The sequence below is a fragment of the Canis lupus genome, chromosome 1, assembly GCF_011100685.1.
Source record: "Canis lupus familiaris isolate Mischka breed German Shepherd chromosome 1, alternate assembly UU_Cfam_GSD_1.0, whole genome shotgun sequence".
NCBI lineage: Eukaryota > Metazoa > Chordata > Mammalia > Carnivora > Canidae > Canis > Canis lupus.
The window spans coordinates 34,277,167-34,290,765 of NC_049222.1; the positions used below are offsets into that span (position 1 = coordinate 34,277,167).

Below are 13,599 nucleotides of genomic sequence, written 5' to 3' on the forward strand. Positions count from 1 at the left end.
ATAATTGCTAACACTTAAATTATATACTTAACTTGAATATTTAATATGTATTTTCTAGGTACTGTTTTAAGATTTTACACATATTAACTCTTTTCTACAAACATAAATCTTGTGATGAGGGTTTTATTACAAACCCCGTTTTGCAGATGAGAAATCCAAGGCACAAAGAAATTAAGTAACTTCCCCTGCATTACTTAATTAGTGGCCAAGCCAGGAAGTGAACCCAGGAAGTTTAATTTTAGAGCTGTGTCTCTTACAAGTATAAATTAGACTGTCTTTTAGAATATGCAGGACTAAAAGATGATATGTACTAGAGTAGCTAATTCTTGCCTAGATGAGGAGTATGAAGACCCAGGAGTGATCTGTGGGAAAACACTAGCTTTCTAGAGCATAAACATTATATTTGTTTTAAACAAAATTAGTAAGATTTCTTTCCTGCATTGCTTCTTGGATACATTAATATAAAATGTGAGGGATATACATGGATTCCTGAACTTCTCTAAGAAATCCTCTAGACCCAGGTGGTTGGCAAACTAGGAAGTCCTACTGCAGGCCACCTATTTTTGTGAATAAAGTTCTATTGCAACACAGCCATATTTCGGAGGTTTTGTATTGTCTATAGCTGCCTCTGTGCTACAGGGGCAGGGTTGGTGATTGTGGGAGACTCTAAGTTGACCCACCATCCTAAAATTTTTACCATCTGGCCCTTTAAGAGAAAATGTGCCAATTCCCTGAGATGAGTCCAAAAAATCATGAGGTCCAACGTTCTGAAGCACACACTTTGGACAACACTGGAAAAGACCTACTAGAGCTCCTGGGCCAGAGGGAGTGAACCAGCCACTTGTGAGCTCATTCAGCCCTCAGACATTGATGATGGTGGCAGCATTTCTCTGTTCTCATTTATTTATATTTGTTCCACACAATGCTTTTAAGTGATTTATTTCAAACATTAAAAAAAATAGATTTCAAGTAAAAATAAATGTTTGGATTTTCTGGCAAACAATAAACTAAGCCTGAGCCAGTGCTGTCAGGCCAGCACAGCTAGAGCTAGGTGGTGTCTGCTTCTTGGGATGAGGGTGCTCCTCAGCCCTTACCATTCTTTGTATTCTTTCTCCACCAGCCCCATCTCATCTTTAGATTGCCTTCTGGCCCCATGAGGCTTTTTTTTTTTTTTTAATTTTATTTATTTGACAGAGCACAAGCAGGGGGAGCAGGAGAGGGAGAAGAAAGTTCCTTATAGAGTAGGACTTGATGTGGGGCTTGATCCCAGGACCCTGAGATCATGGGGTTTCATGACCCAAGCTGAAGGCAGATGCTTCACCAACTGAGCCATCCATGCACCCCCCGATTTCCCCCCAATAGGCATTTCTGCTTGGGAATCCCAACTTAGGCCAGTCCCTTCACTTAATATAGGGCAAAAAACTGAAAATTAAAAAAAAAAAAAAAGTGGCTAAGGCAGTGGGTGCACAGACACGCCCATCTCCTCTCCCCCTTCCCCAGGCTTTATTATCTGGATATCCTCACATTTTTTTTAACACTGTTTTTAACACTCCTTCCCCAAGGCTTAAGATTATTGAGATGCATTGAACATATGCTTGTCTGATTCAGTCATCTGTAAGTTTTCAAAATGATTTCATTAAAAGAGTAGCACAAGTCACTGAGTCCGTGTATTTGAATTCCTTTAATTTTTATAGAGGTCTTCTTGACATTCCACAATGACGCTAAACACCCGATTCCGTGGATTCAGATATCCTGGGCTGTGTTTCAGGAGTCATCACGGGAGAGGGTGTTCTCTGTTGCTCAGTCATCAGCTTTGGGAGTTGAATAACCCTAGTCACTTATTAACTGGCAGGAAATACCTGTAAGAGAGATGCTATCTAAGCTTGTTAGCTAAGCAGAACTTCAACAAATGAAAAAGGTTTGTTTGATTAACATTTTAACCTTTCCTTTTTTCTGGAACATTTTGGCTTGCTGTTTATGGTAACAGTAATTTCCAAAAACTAATGATTGGTACAGTAACCAATGGGAAAATAGAATTTCATGCCTAACATTCCTTTGGACTGACAGTGTCTGTTAAATATGACCTTTACTTCCAGATTTAACTTGTGGAAGAATGAACAGATTTTCCAAAGGTCTATTGCTTGAGTAAATTATAATATGAAAATAAGATGGTAAAACAGAACTGATTACATCTAACATTAAAACATCCTGTCATTTGTTTCAAATAGTAAATATCTTCTGCCTTAATAAAATCAACATATTATTTTTTTAAATTTTATTTATTTATTCATGAGAGACACAGAGAGAGAGGCAGAGACACAGGCAGAGGGAGAAGCAGGCTCCATACAGGGAGCCCGATGTGGGACATGATCCTGGGACTCCAGGATCACGCCCTGGACTCAAGGCAGGTGCTAAACCACTGAGCCACCCAGGGATGGATCCCAAAATCAACATATTATTAATTAATGTTTCAAAAATTTCAGAATTAGGCTGTTTTGTTATCCTACACTATTCTAAGCCTAGTTCAGGAGTATACCTTAATTAAGAAATTTTCAGCAGGGTTTTTTTTTTTTTTTTTAAACACAGATCATCAAAAAAATAAAAATAAAAAAATAAACACAGATCATCTTGTTAGTCTTTTTCAGAAAGAAATGCTTTATTTAGCAGTAGCTCTTTTTCATTTTATAGCATAATCCTTTTTCTTAGATTTTTCATTTTTCAATTTTATTTTATTAAATATATTTTATTTACATAATTTTGTTAAACATATTCAGTTTTATGACCTCCATGGATAGACGATTTTCTTAATGGACTCTTTATTTATAACTGCAAGTATTTGCCTGTGTTATGATTCAAGTTTAGATACTGGCTAATGTCCATCAATTTTCACAAAGAACAAACAGTGCCTTCTATATCAGTTTTACTTATTTTCCTTATGACTGCTCTTTCCTGAGGAGTGGTACAGTATAACCCAGTGAATGGTCTAAGTTCAAAAAAACTACATATATTTTACAAGCATTTATTAAACACTTCCATTTATTAACCATTTGTGGATATAGAGATAAGATACAATTCGTAAGTATACAACTTTATGTTATTCTTTTCTAGAAATTTTTGGATTTGTCCTGACTTTTGTTTTCATTTCCAAAGTTTTGTGCTTGATTACCAATGCTTCATCAACAGATTCCTGTACTTTCTTTTTCAATTGTTACACTTCTGTCCTTCACAGCCATAAAATTGTGACTCATTGTTGATGCCTTCCTTTCATCCCTAAAAAATATTGAGTGTAGTATTTTTGCATAAACTGAATTATTTTTTAAATAATAAAAATAAAATTATCTTTACAAAGGACTTTATTCTTTGAAGATGATCCAAACTCTATGAGCATAAATGGCTTCCAGAAATAATATTATTTTAAATATATTTATGAAAAATTATAAAGTTCAATTTAGTAATAACTGCAAAGAGGGAATTGAAAGTAATATTTTTTTCCTCATTATTGTAGAATGTAAGATGTGTTATTGGCCACACATCAGTCTTTTTTTTTAACACAACCTGTGTAAATAGTGACTCAGTGGCAAGATTTTGGAAGAACAACAGAGAAGAAAGATTAACAGCTTGCAGCTTTTCATCACCTGTTTATTTTCGGTGATTACATTTTTTAAAAAAGATTTTACTTATTTGTTCATGAAAGACACAGAGAGAGAGGCAGAGACATAAGCAGAGAGAGAAGCAGGCTTCCTGCTGAGAGCCTAATGAGGAACTTGATCCCAGGATCATGACCTCAGCCAAAGGCAGATGCTCAACCGCTGAGCCACCCAGGCATCCCTGGTGCGTACATTTTCAAGGAAATTTGCCTCTAAATTTTGCAGTTAAATATTAAGCAAGTACCTTTAAAAACCTCTGTGGTATCCACAAACATCAGTGAACACACTTAGGTCACGTTCTGAATGTAATTCCTTGATAATAACTATATTATTATCCAGGAAAGAAAATTGTCTCTTCTTCCTTAACAATCTGGTTCATAAACATGTCTACCTAGGAAAACTGATTGTGTGAATGACTTTTTTTATGCAGATATGCTGAAAATATGAAATGGGTGGAAATAAAAAGTTAGTATATATACTTTTTATATTTTATGGTTTTTGTCGATGGAATTTGGTGTATTTATAAAGCTTTCATTTATCAATATAATTTCCTTCCAATTAAATTTTTCACTTGTGGGGCACCTAGGTGGCTCTGTTGGTTAAGTATCTGGCTTGATTTCTGCTCAGATCCTGATCTCAGGGTCGTGGGATCGAGCTTTATGTTAGACTCCACACTTAGTGCAGAGTCTGCATGTTCCTCTCCCTCTGCTTCTCTCCTCACCCCTAAAAGATAAGTAAGTAAATAAATAAATAAAATCTCAAAAAATGAAATAATAAATGTCACTTGTACTTATACCATGTAGTGTTCAGATTTAATTTCTATTGCTATATTGAATCATAAAACAGTGTTTATTTAATATTTATAACTATTAATTTGCTAAACTGTAAATACCAAAAAAGAGGCAACCGATGGTTTAAATATTGAGGAATGTTATAATTTCCTGTGACAAGGATGTCACAAAATGGAATTTATACTTGTTACCATACAGTGAAACTGAGGAAATGTTAAGAAAATTGTTAAATATTTTACTCTAAATCATAACTCTACTGATTCTTTCCTCATTTCCACCTCGGAGCTCCTTAATCTACTGCAGTGGAAGTGTAGTTAGTCTAGAAATTTCTTTCCCACACCATCTCCTTATCTCTTTTTGTCTTCCAGAGATATTGTATCAGTGTCAGAAGTGGCCTAAGGAGCCTTTGACTGCCAACACTGTGTGTAATTTGAGAAGCACAGGAACTCCATCCAAGCAAGGGTCTCTCTCTCTCTCTCTCTTTCCCTAATGTTGCAGTTGCTGACAGTTCCTCATGTTGAGTTTTAAAGCTTTTTTTTAGTTTTCAGAAATTCCTCACTAAAATATAAGTACCTAACAAAGAAGTAAGGTTCTGCAAGAAGTGGGTATAAGTGATGGGAAAGAATGGTGGGCAGAAAACATTGATGGTAAAATTATACCTCAGTCCTGACAAGGCAGGCCTCAACTTCTACCTCCTCAACTGCCCTTTTTTCCATAGTACACTTGTCTGAGTTTTCAATCTTCCAAAGTCATTCTCCCTGTCTCTGTTTTCTTTCATAGCCAGGCTTCCTCTTTTTGCATTCACTTCTCAAATGATGGTCATGAGTTCATCATTCCCACGCTCCTGAAGCTAATTCCTGTACAGTTACTACCCAAATTCCAATGCAAGTTAAAAGTCTTCTCGGTTTTGATCATTCTTGACCTTCCTGGTGTACATGATATGGCCACACCTTCCGTGAAACTTCCTTCACTTGAATTCTATAAAACCACCTTCTATAAGAACTATTTTTACTTCTGAGATTTAGAACTCTTAAAAAAAAATAAGATACTTAAAAATAGGCATATCTATGGTTCCATCTAATCTCTACCCTAGCTTGAGTGATCCCAGACACATCTATAGATGCTGTGGCATTATTTCTTGGCTAGGCCTCTCACAGAAACCTGTATACCTGCCCATGGATCCAGATGTCACTCAGTTCCCATTATTGGACTCATTCATCCCACCCTACCTAAGTTTGCTTTCCTTTAGTATTTCTTCTTTCCTTTTATGAGATCATTATGTACCAGTTTCTCAAGTTAGAAACCAGAAAAATATCCCCTAGTCTTCTCTTTCTTTCTAAGTGATTTAAATTTGAAACCATCTTTGATTTTTTTTTTTTTTTAATTTTTTAGGGATCCCTGGGTGGCGCAGCGGTTTAGCGCCTGCCTTTGGCCCAAGGCGCGATCCTGGAGACCCAGGATCGAATCCCACGTCGGGCTCCCGGTGCATGGAGCCTGCTTCTCCCTCTGCCTGTGTCTCTGCCTCTCTCTCTCTCTCTGTGTGACTATCATAAATAAATAAAAAAATTAAAAAAAAAAAATGAAACCATCTTTGAGGCTCCATAGCCAACTAAGAGGGAATATACATTAAGAATAAAAACTATTATTAATTTAGACTTGATATCATGAATACAATGAGGATGGCAAGAAAAAGATGGATACAAGACATCCAATTTTCTCACTTAGTTTCCTTTCATATTTTCCTTTTCCTCTAAGAAAGAGGAAGTCATTCATGATGCATCCAGAGATTTATTCGGTAAAGCTTGAGTAACCACCTGCTATGTGTGTGGGATATGTTATTGGAAGACAGAGTCCCATTATTCATGATGCCAACATTCTATTAGGCCCTCCACTGGTATCCATTACCTATATATCTGATCATTCCTGTGCTGTACTCCAGTGATGCCATGTCACCCAGGTTCCCAGAACTTTTCACTGCCATCTTGATATTTCAGTAATTCTCTCTGCTAGTAATTTCCATTTCTAATTTCTTGTCCCTACATTAGTATAGTGACTCCTGATATTATTCACAGGCATCCTTTTTTGTAATGGATTCTCTTTTCTCCCTTCTCATCAAGCTGTTGGTCATGCCCTCCTTTGAGCCACTGAGTACTTCCACTTAACGCATTCAGAGAACTGCGACTCTGTTTCCCATTTGTGCCTCTCTGAGAGCACTGACACTGTCTTAGAGTATTATTCTAGCCTATGTGCCTCACACACTAAACAGTGATTACATTTTTGTTGAATGAATATGTAAATGACTATGTTGAGAGCGTCTTGCCAGTTCACATCGCAGACCTGCCTGTAGAGTTGGGCTTTTCTGAAGATTCCTTCCTTGGGCTAGGTGCCTGAGGTAGTTGAGAATGAAGAAATCATGATTCATGAGCTTCTGTTAAATTGTTGGGATGCTTTCCGCTTATGCACATCAATCACCTAATACGACATCTTTTGTTGGATCACGTACTTGCTCTGCCTTCATGTACTGTTCCCACAGAACAGTTTGGAAAATGTTTAACCATTAGAATAGAATCACTATTATGGAAATGTCTTTTTAAAACTAAATCTATGTATTTGTGTATGTGTATGTATACAAATATTTGTATTTGTTCTCTTGTCTTTATGCATAATGTGGGTGCTTTGTGATAAGTTGAACCCATCTTCCTCAGTCTCAACCTATTGGTAAAAGTCTGTTAACTGTCAGAGATTTACTGGAACAGAGAAAATCCATTACTCCTACTAGAAAACCAGCTCTAAACTTGTTTCTTGCTGAGGATGAGTCAGTTAAAAAAAAAAAAAAAAAAAAAAAAAGCTTGAAAAAGACACAAAGACCAACCTGAAGTCACAGAAACATATTTCCGGAATTGTAAATGGCATATGCTGGTGCTTGTGAACCCAAAATATGCATTTTATGAATATTAGTAATATCCAAGTTCACTTTTGAAACTTACCTTTGATGTTTATATTACTTTATTTATATGAATTTCTACCAGAGCTTCATAATTTATCCTATGAAAAGTCCCTGGACTTTTTACACAAACTCTAACGAGCAGTAGCCTTTCTTTTCCTTTCATGTGTGGATAGCCAATAAAGTGATTGAAGATTTTGAGGGAAACTTCAATAATCTGATTTTACATTTGTGGAAATTAAGATACAAAGACCTTAAGAGACTTTCTTGATGTTGGAGTATTATTGATGGACTCATCTAGGGGCACTCCTGTTATACCAACCATAAGATTCATAGGGGTTGGGGGCAATGTCACTAAATCATAAGTCAAACTTATATAATCCCTCTGTATTGATCAAGGTTCCTACCTGATCCCACTCCCGGCAGCAGAACTAGCCAACTGTGCAGATTTGGGGACACTCTGCCAAGGTAGGGAGCCAACATCGTCCTCTGGGGTCTATTTCCTACTTGCTATTTTGGATAATGTGGTTGTAATTATTTTTATTATTATCTTAATTTTCTCTTGAGAAGCCAGAAACCAGCAAAACAGAAGAATTTCTGGATGTGTTTTAGTTGTGTGGGTGTACAGTACATACACTGTGGAGAAAGAATGCATTCACACACTGGATGACCATATTTCCATAAAGCACTGGGCTCTTAAATGTGAATGATTATATGCTATTAAACAAGGATTTATTTCATTTTTTTTCCTCTTTTTATTCTCAAGATTATTGCAAAGGTCCAGTATAAATATAGTCATGCAATATTTTGAAAAAGCATTCATGTGTGAAAAACAAGGGGAAAATTAAGTTATTCAATTAAGCTGCATAAGGCAATTTATGGTACATAATGTAACTTAAGTATTAAGATAAAAATAGTTATATTTAAACTAATATTAGTGTAATTTTATTATTATAATACACAATAACTATATTATGGCCAGTATTCCAATTATATATAATGTACTAAATAGTTGCATGCTAATAATATATAAAGTCATATAAGTTTTAAAATAATAACATAAATATTTTGCTTTAATTTTATCATTGCTCCTCCTAATTACTTATGACCCATTTTCATCCATTTATTCTATTAAATATTTCTTTATGAAGTAACATGTTCTGTGTACCACATTAAGAATCATGACAATGCCTTTTGAAAAAGCTGAATCTCTTATTAAGAGGATCATATCCTGAGAGTGATGGGTTAGAAGTGCTTCTAAATAGATAGAAATCTAAGCTCTTTTCTGTGATTCCAGTATGGGAGTAGTCAGGGAGAAGGGATGTAGTTCGGCATTGTTTGCTTCTTTTTTGAGATACTATTTCTTGTTATTATTACTGATGAATGATCTATGAAAATAAAGTCATTACATAATTTCCACAAACTCACTATAGTTTTAAAATAGATAAATAAAATAGAAAGAAACCTTAATTTTGCCTAGCTCAAGATCTGAAGGGTTTTTTAAATTTTGTTTTGTTTTGTTTTAACCTGAGGTACCTATAGTACTGATTCCTTGGGTCAAAGATCAGATGCCCAGCATTCTCCCCCCCCCCCACCATGTCCTAAATGACCAAAAACATGTTTAAATTCATTGATGTATTTTTGCACTAAGATAAATATAATTGATCAGAATTTAAAAAAATAAAGACTTCAAAAAGGATCCCCATTTTTAAGAATTTTACATTACTTTAGAATTGAAAATTATTTTAGTTAAGGATGCATATTTTGAATCAAAGAATTTTACTTCAAGAAGGTAATCATAATCATAATCGCTTAATCACTTAATATATAGTCGTGTAAATGTTTTAAATTTAGGTAAGTTGAAATATATAACAGATGATCATTGTACATATGAATGGTCATCTAATACAAACATACTCCTAAGAAAAACTAAAGGGAAATTGTGTGTATAGTTATTTTACTACCTATATAGCTCTTCCAGAATCCCTTAGAAAGATATTAAAGCATTACATAAGGGTTTAATCTTTGAAAGTTTTAATAGTATAAGAATCATAACTATAATGCCTTGAAAATGTCTTCCCTCTAAGGTTTGTCCTTATGAAATCCGTTTTATCCATCAACATTTAGTAGAGTTATTGGGATCTGTAGATGATTCTATACATTTATATTCTATATAAACATTTCATTCTCTTTTGTTTTTCTGTCATGTATCTTCTCAAGGAGAAGATACATTTTCCTTTGAGACTTTACTTCTTTAGTCAGTAGAAGACTTAGTTTAGATCATTTTCAAACTGATAGGTGCAATACAGACTACCTTATGGAACCTTTCCTTTTTATAGACTTAGGAAATTGAGTTCTAGAAAGATTTAGTAATTTACTCTGTGGTCATCAGCCTGTTAAATGGCAGACATGGGTGTAGAATCTGAACATTCTTCCTTCTATTCTTTGGCATCAGCTCCAAACTCTTGTGCAAGAGTATGCAAGACACTCTTGTCTAAACTCTTGTGCAAGAGTGTGCAAGACACTCTTTGGTGTCTTGTGTGACACCAAAGGCTGTATGAAGTGATTCTTAATGTGCCATAGAAAACATTGCTTCATGTTATGCATTGTAACCCTAGAGTCTGTTTTGTATTTAGTAGCAAGAAATGGTTTCTATTCCTCCTCTATATATTTTCATTCATTAATTATAGATTGCTCATCCATATTAACTGTCATGTGGCCCTTGCAAAATTACATCTTTCTCATCTTTATTACCAGCTACTGTAGACTCTCCTAGTACTACACCACCCACTGTCACCACTAACATGCCTGTTACTAATAGAATCGATAAACAAAGGAATGGTAAGAAATCATTACCTTTTATATTTGTAGTATGTCTGATGTGATAAAATATTATATTTTAAGAATGGGAATATCAAATGTTCAAACAAAATTTCTGTTATTGAAATAGTTACATTTGTATATTTGTAAGATTTATTTGTAAATAAATATCACCTGACTCCCTTGAGTTCCTTTATCCTAATGACCAGTGGAATGAGTACATTTCCAGTACTACTCTTACACACTTTTACCTAAAATTGCTTTCAAAGAAAGCATTTAATTAAAAGGAATTAATTTGCTAGTGTCTAGTATCTGAAAAAAATATTCTTGTATTTTGTCAGATTATTCTCTGCAGGAAACTAATTTTTTAAAGAATTTCATAATTTCAGGAAACTAAATTATGCTAGTAATGTAATTTTTCCCTGAAGCCAACTTTATGCTTAAACGTTCGTGACATTTAGATCAATTTACATGGTAATACTTTGCTCTCTGTTTTTACTTGTTGAGAAATAATGGTTAGAATGTGATTGCATATCAACTAAGTCAATTTTTGGCTGACAGAATTTCAATTTAAGTGCTAATACTTCCTGCCTTTTTTTCCATATATATATTTCTATTTATATTATTTGTAATTTGCAAATACAGCAGTTATATGATGTGAGAAATGAGCAGAGAAAATGCAAGGTAATGTGAGTTATTTAGTCTGCTACCTATATGGACTACATAGCCTTTTGGCAATTCAGAGTAAATGATTTAAGTTTCTCCTAGAAAAGAGAAATTCCAATCAGGTGACTGCACCATTGCCTAACAGACAGTAATATTCTCAAATATGAGCTATTTGAAACAAATGAATTTTCTCAATATTATTTAACTTGTGAGGCCAAAACATCTGTAATATAATAGAGAAAAGAAACCCACATAGTTCATTTTTCCTTTGGCTCTGGGGGTTACACCAACTTCCTCTGTAAGGACATTTAAATTGGAAGTATGGAATATTTTACATGAAACATAGATATAAATTTCACTAGGATTATAAAGACATCGATTCAGGGAAGTGTTTATGGTTATTCTGGTAGTTACACCAAGGAGATTTATGATGGGGCAAACATTCCAGCAACCCCCAGGAAAGCAGCGACAGCTGAAGTTCCCAGCGCGTATTTCATATGGACTCCAGCCAGTAGATGGGAATATTATAATTCTAACTAAGTATTTCGCTCTTTGTATGGTCATACAAAGAGCCTCTGTGGCATTCTCCCTCCAGGACTGGCACATCCTCTACTGCCCAAGAACGTTTATGTGATGCTTCAGAGTCCTTGACTTGGTGGAGTGGAGCTGTATTCACTCAATCATGTCATTTCTGACATTCTTGAAGAAAGCCTTGTTCAGCCATCTCTGTCTGCGTCATAACCTTCATTGGAGTTTCAACAAAGCCAGCAAATGTTAGAATCAGTTAAAATGGTTTGACTTGACTACATGAAAGGAAAAAAATCTAATTTAGATGATTCTCGATAAAAATATAATCCTAGCATTAAAAATATTCAAAAATCATCGTGTGGTAGAAATAGTCTCAAAATTGTGTATTCAAATCTGTGTACTGTCATAACAATTTTTACCATATCCTTGAACCACCTCTGCTATTGATTTAATAGTTTTTTAATTGGCGCATATTTTTACTTAAATATTTGCATTTATATGGGAAAATTGATATCGCTATTGTAAAACCAGTACTGTTTGTTGTAAAATAGAAAAGTGAGAATACATATTATGAAAACAATGTTATTGAATTCTCCCTATATCCTATTGCTTTCTCATATATCTATGCCTGAAGCCTTCATTATCTTTTTAAAAAGGGAGAGTAACAAAGTGTAAGACTGTAATCTAATTAATTTTTTTCTTTGATGTAGTCAAATTAGAAATAATTGGAAAGAGAATTACTCATTCACCTTGTGAATAAATGGGATTTAATTCCGTGTCTTGTACTCTCCAAATCATTTACATGCTGTCAGCAATTCCAGATTTCCTTTTTTTAAAAAAATATTTTATTTATTTATTCATGAGAGACACAGAGAGAGAGAGAGAGAGAGGCAGAGAGAGAAGCAGGCTCCATGCAGGGAGCCCCATGTGGGACTTGATCCTGGGATTCCAGGATCATGCCCTGGGCCAAAGGCAGGCGCTAAACCGCTGAGCCACCCAGGGATCCCCTAGATATACTTTTCTTATTCTTCAGGAAACTGACACAGTAAACATTCTCAGGTTTATGATCTGTTAGAGAATCCTGTTTTTTATTCATTGTAAGAAAGATAGGCACAACTATCAAATTTGTCATCTAATTTATCCAGTCCTTTAAATTCTGGATTATCAAAGAGTTTTGCTGGGTCTGTCAGTGACGATATGCTGGTGTGGGGAGGGGCAGGGGTTGAGATTATTTGATAATCAGACATTTCTTCCATGTATCAGGGAAATTTGTCTTCCTAGACTTTGTGAAGTGTTCCTGTTTCTCTATGAAAACTTCTTTTTGTTATCTTCAATAGGACCTATATTTGATACTTCAGATTGTATACTAGGAAAATCTTTAGGTTACTTTTCATAAAGAGATATTTCAGTATGTAATGGATAATCTAGGTATTCTCACCAATAACATTTGCACCTTTTACATTACATTCTTAAAGAAAGCTCTTGGGCCAGATGGTATCTTCTCTGCCTGAAGCATCGTTTCAGTGCCACTGAATATTAAATTTTGTGGGGTCATCACAAATAACCCAAGTAAGGAACTAACCCCCTTAGTCCTTATTTTTCTAAAAACCTAGCTTACAGGTATTAATTGCATCACTGTTTCTAATTTCTTAACATACATTTAACTACTCAAAGAAAAAAATACTCTCTGGATATGTGTATCAATTGGACAATCAATCCGGCTTTATATGCCGGTTATCTAAGGAAATCATGTGTTTAGGAGAGCAGGACTCCACTTATAAATACTACTGTCATGTGGTAATTGCCTCATCAGTAGTTCAAAGAAATAATTTTGACTCCAAAATAACATGTGATTTATTTTCAACATCGTCTTTTCAAATTAATATTTTAAAATCTACTTTTTGAAACCTGTATTTCCCCCTTGAGTATAGAATAAATAAGGAGTGTCATTTCTATATCTTCTAAGAAACCCTGAAAAGAATGTTAAGACAGTTCAAAAAAAATGATTAGTTGGAGAAAGACCCATAGACAGGAATACTGTTTTGACACGGCATCTGTAATGGCAAGCAAAGATTTGTACTTTGAGGTTCTGCATGGCTGAAAGAGTTATCTAATTGGAAAATGGATATACTCTTAAATACTTCTTTTTCCCCTCCCAAGAAATGTCTGTCACGAATTCTGCTGGCTTAAATATCATTATTAG

The 13,599-nt window shown here is 34.7% G+C and overlaps 1 protein-coding gene across 6 annotated transcripts in view; it reads left to right on the forward strand.

Annotated features, from left to right (window-relative positions):
• Positions 1-13,599, forward strand: part of ADGRG6 (adhesion G protein-coupled receptor G6) — a 138,660-nt gene that overhangs the window by 71,058 nt on the left and 54,003 nt on the right. For 4 of the 6 annotated variants that reach the window (XM_038526200.1, XM_038526199.1, XM_038526203.1 and 1 more), the window contains exons 5-6: positions 7,782-7,850; positions 10,140-10,223. In XM_038526200.1, coding sequence (XP_038382128.1) covers positions 7,782-7,850; positions 10,140-10,223 — 153 coding nt within the window. The remainder of the gene's footprint in view (positions 1-7,781; positions 7,851-10,139; positions 10,224-13,599) is intronic. The other 2 variants (XM_038526202.1, XM_038526204.1) reach the window with 1 other exon arrangement.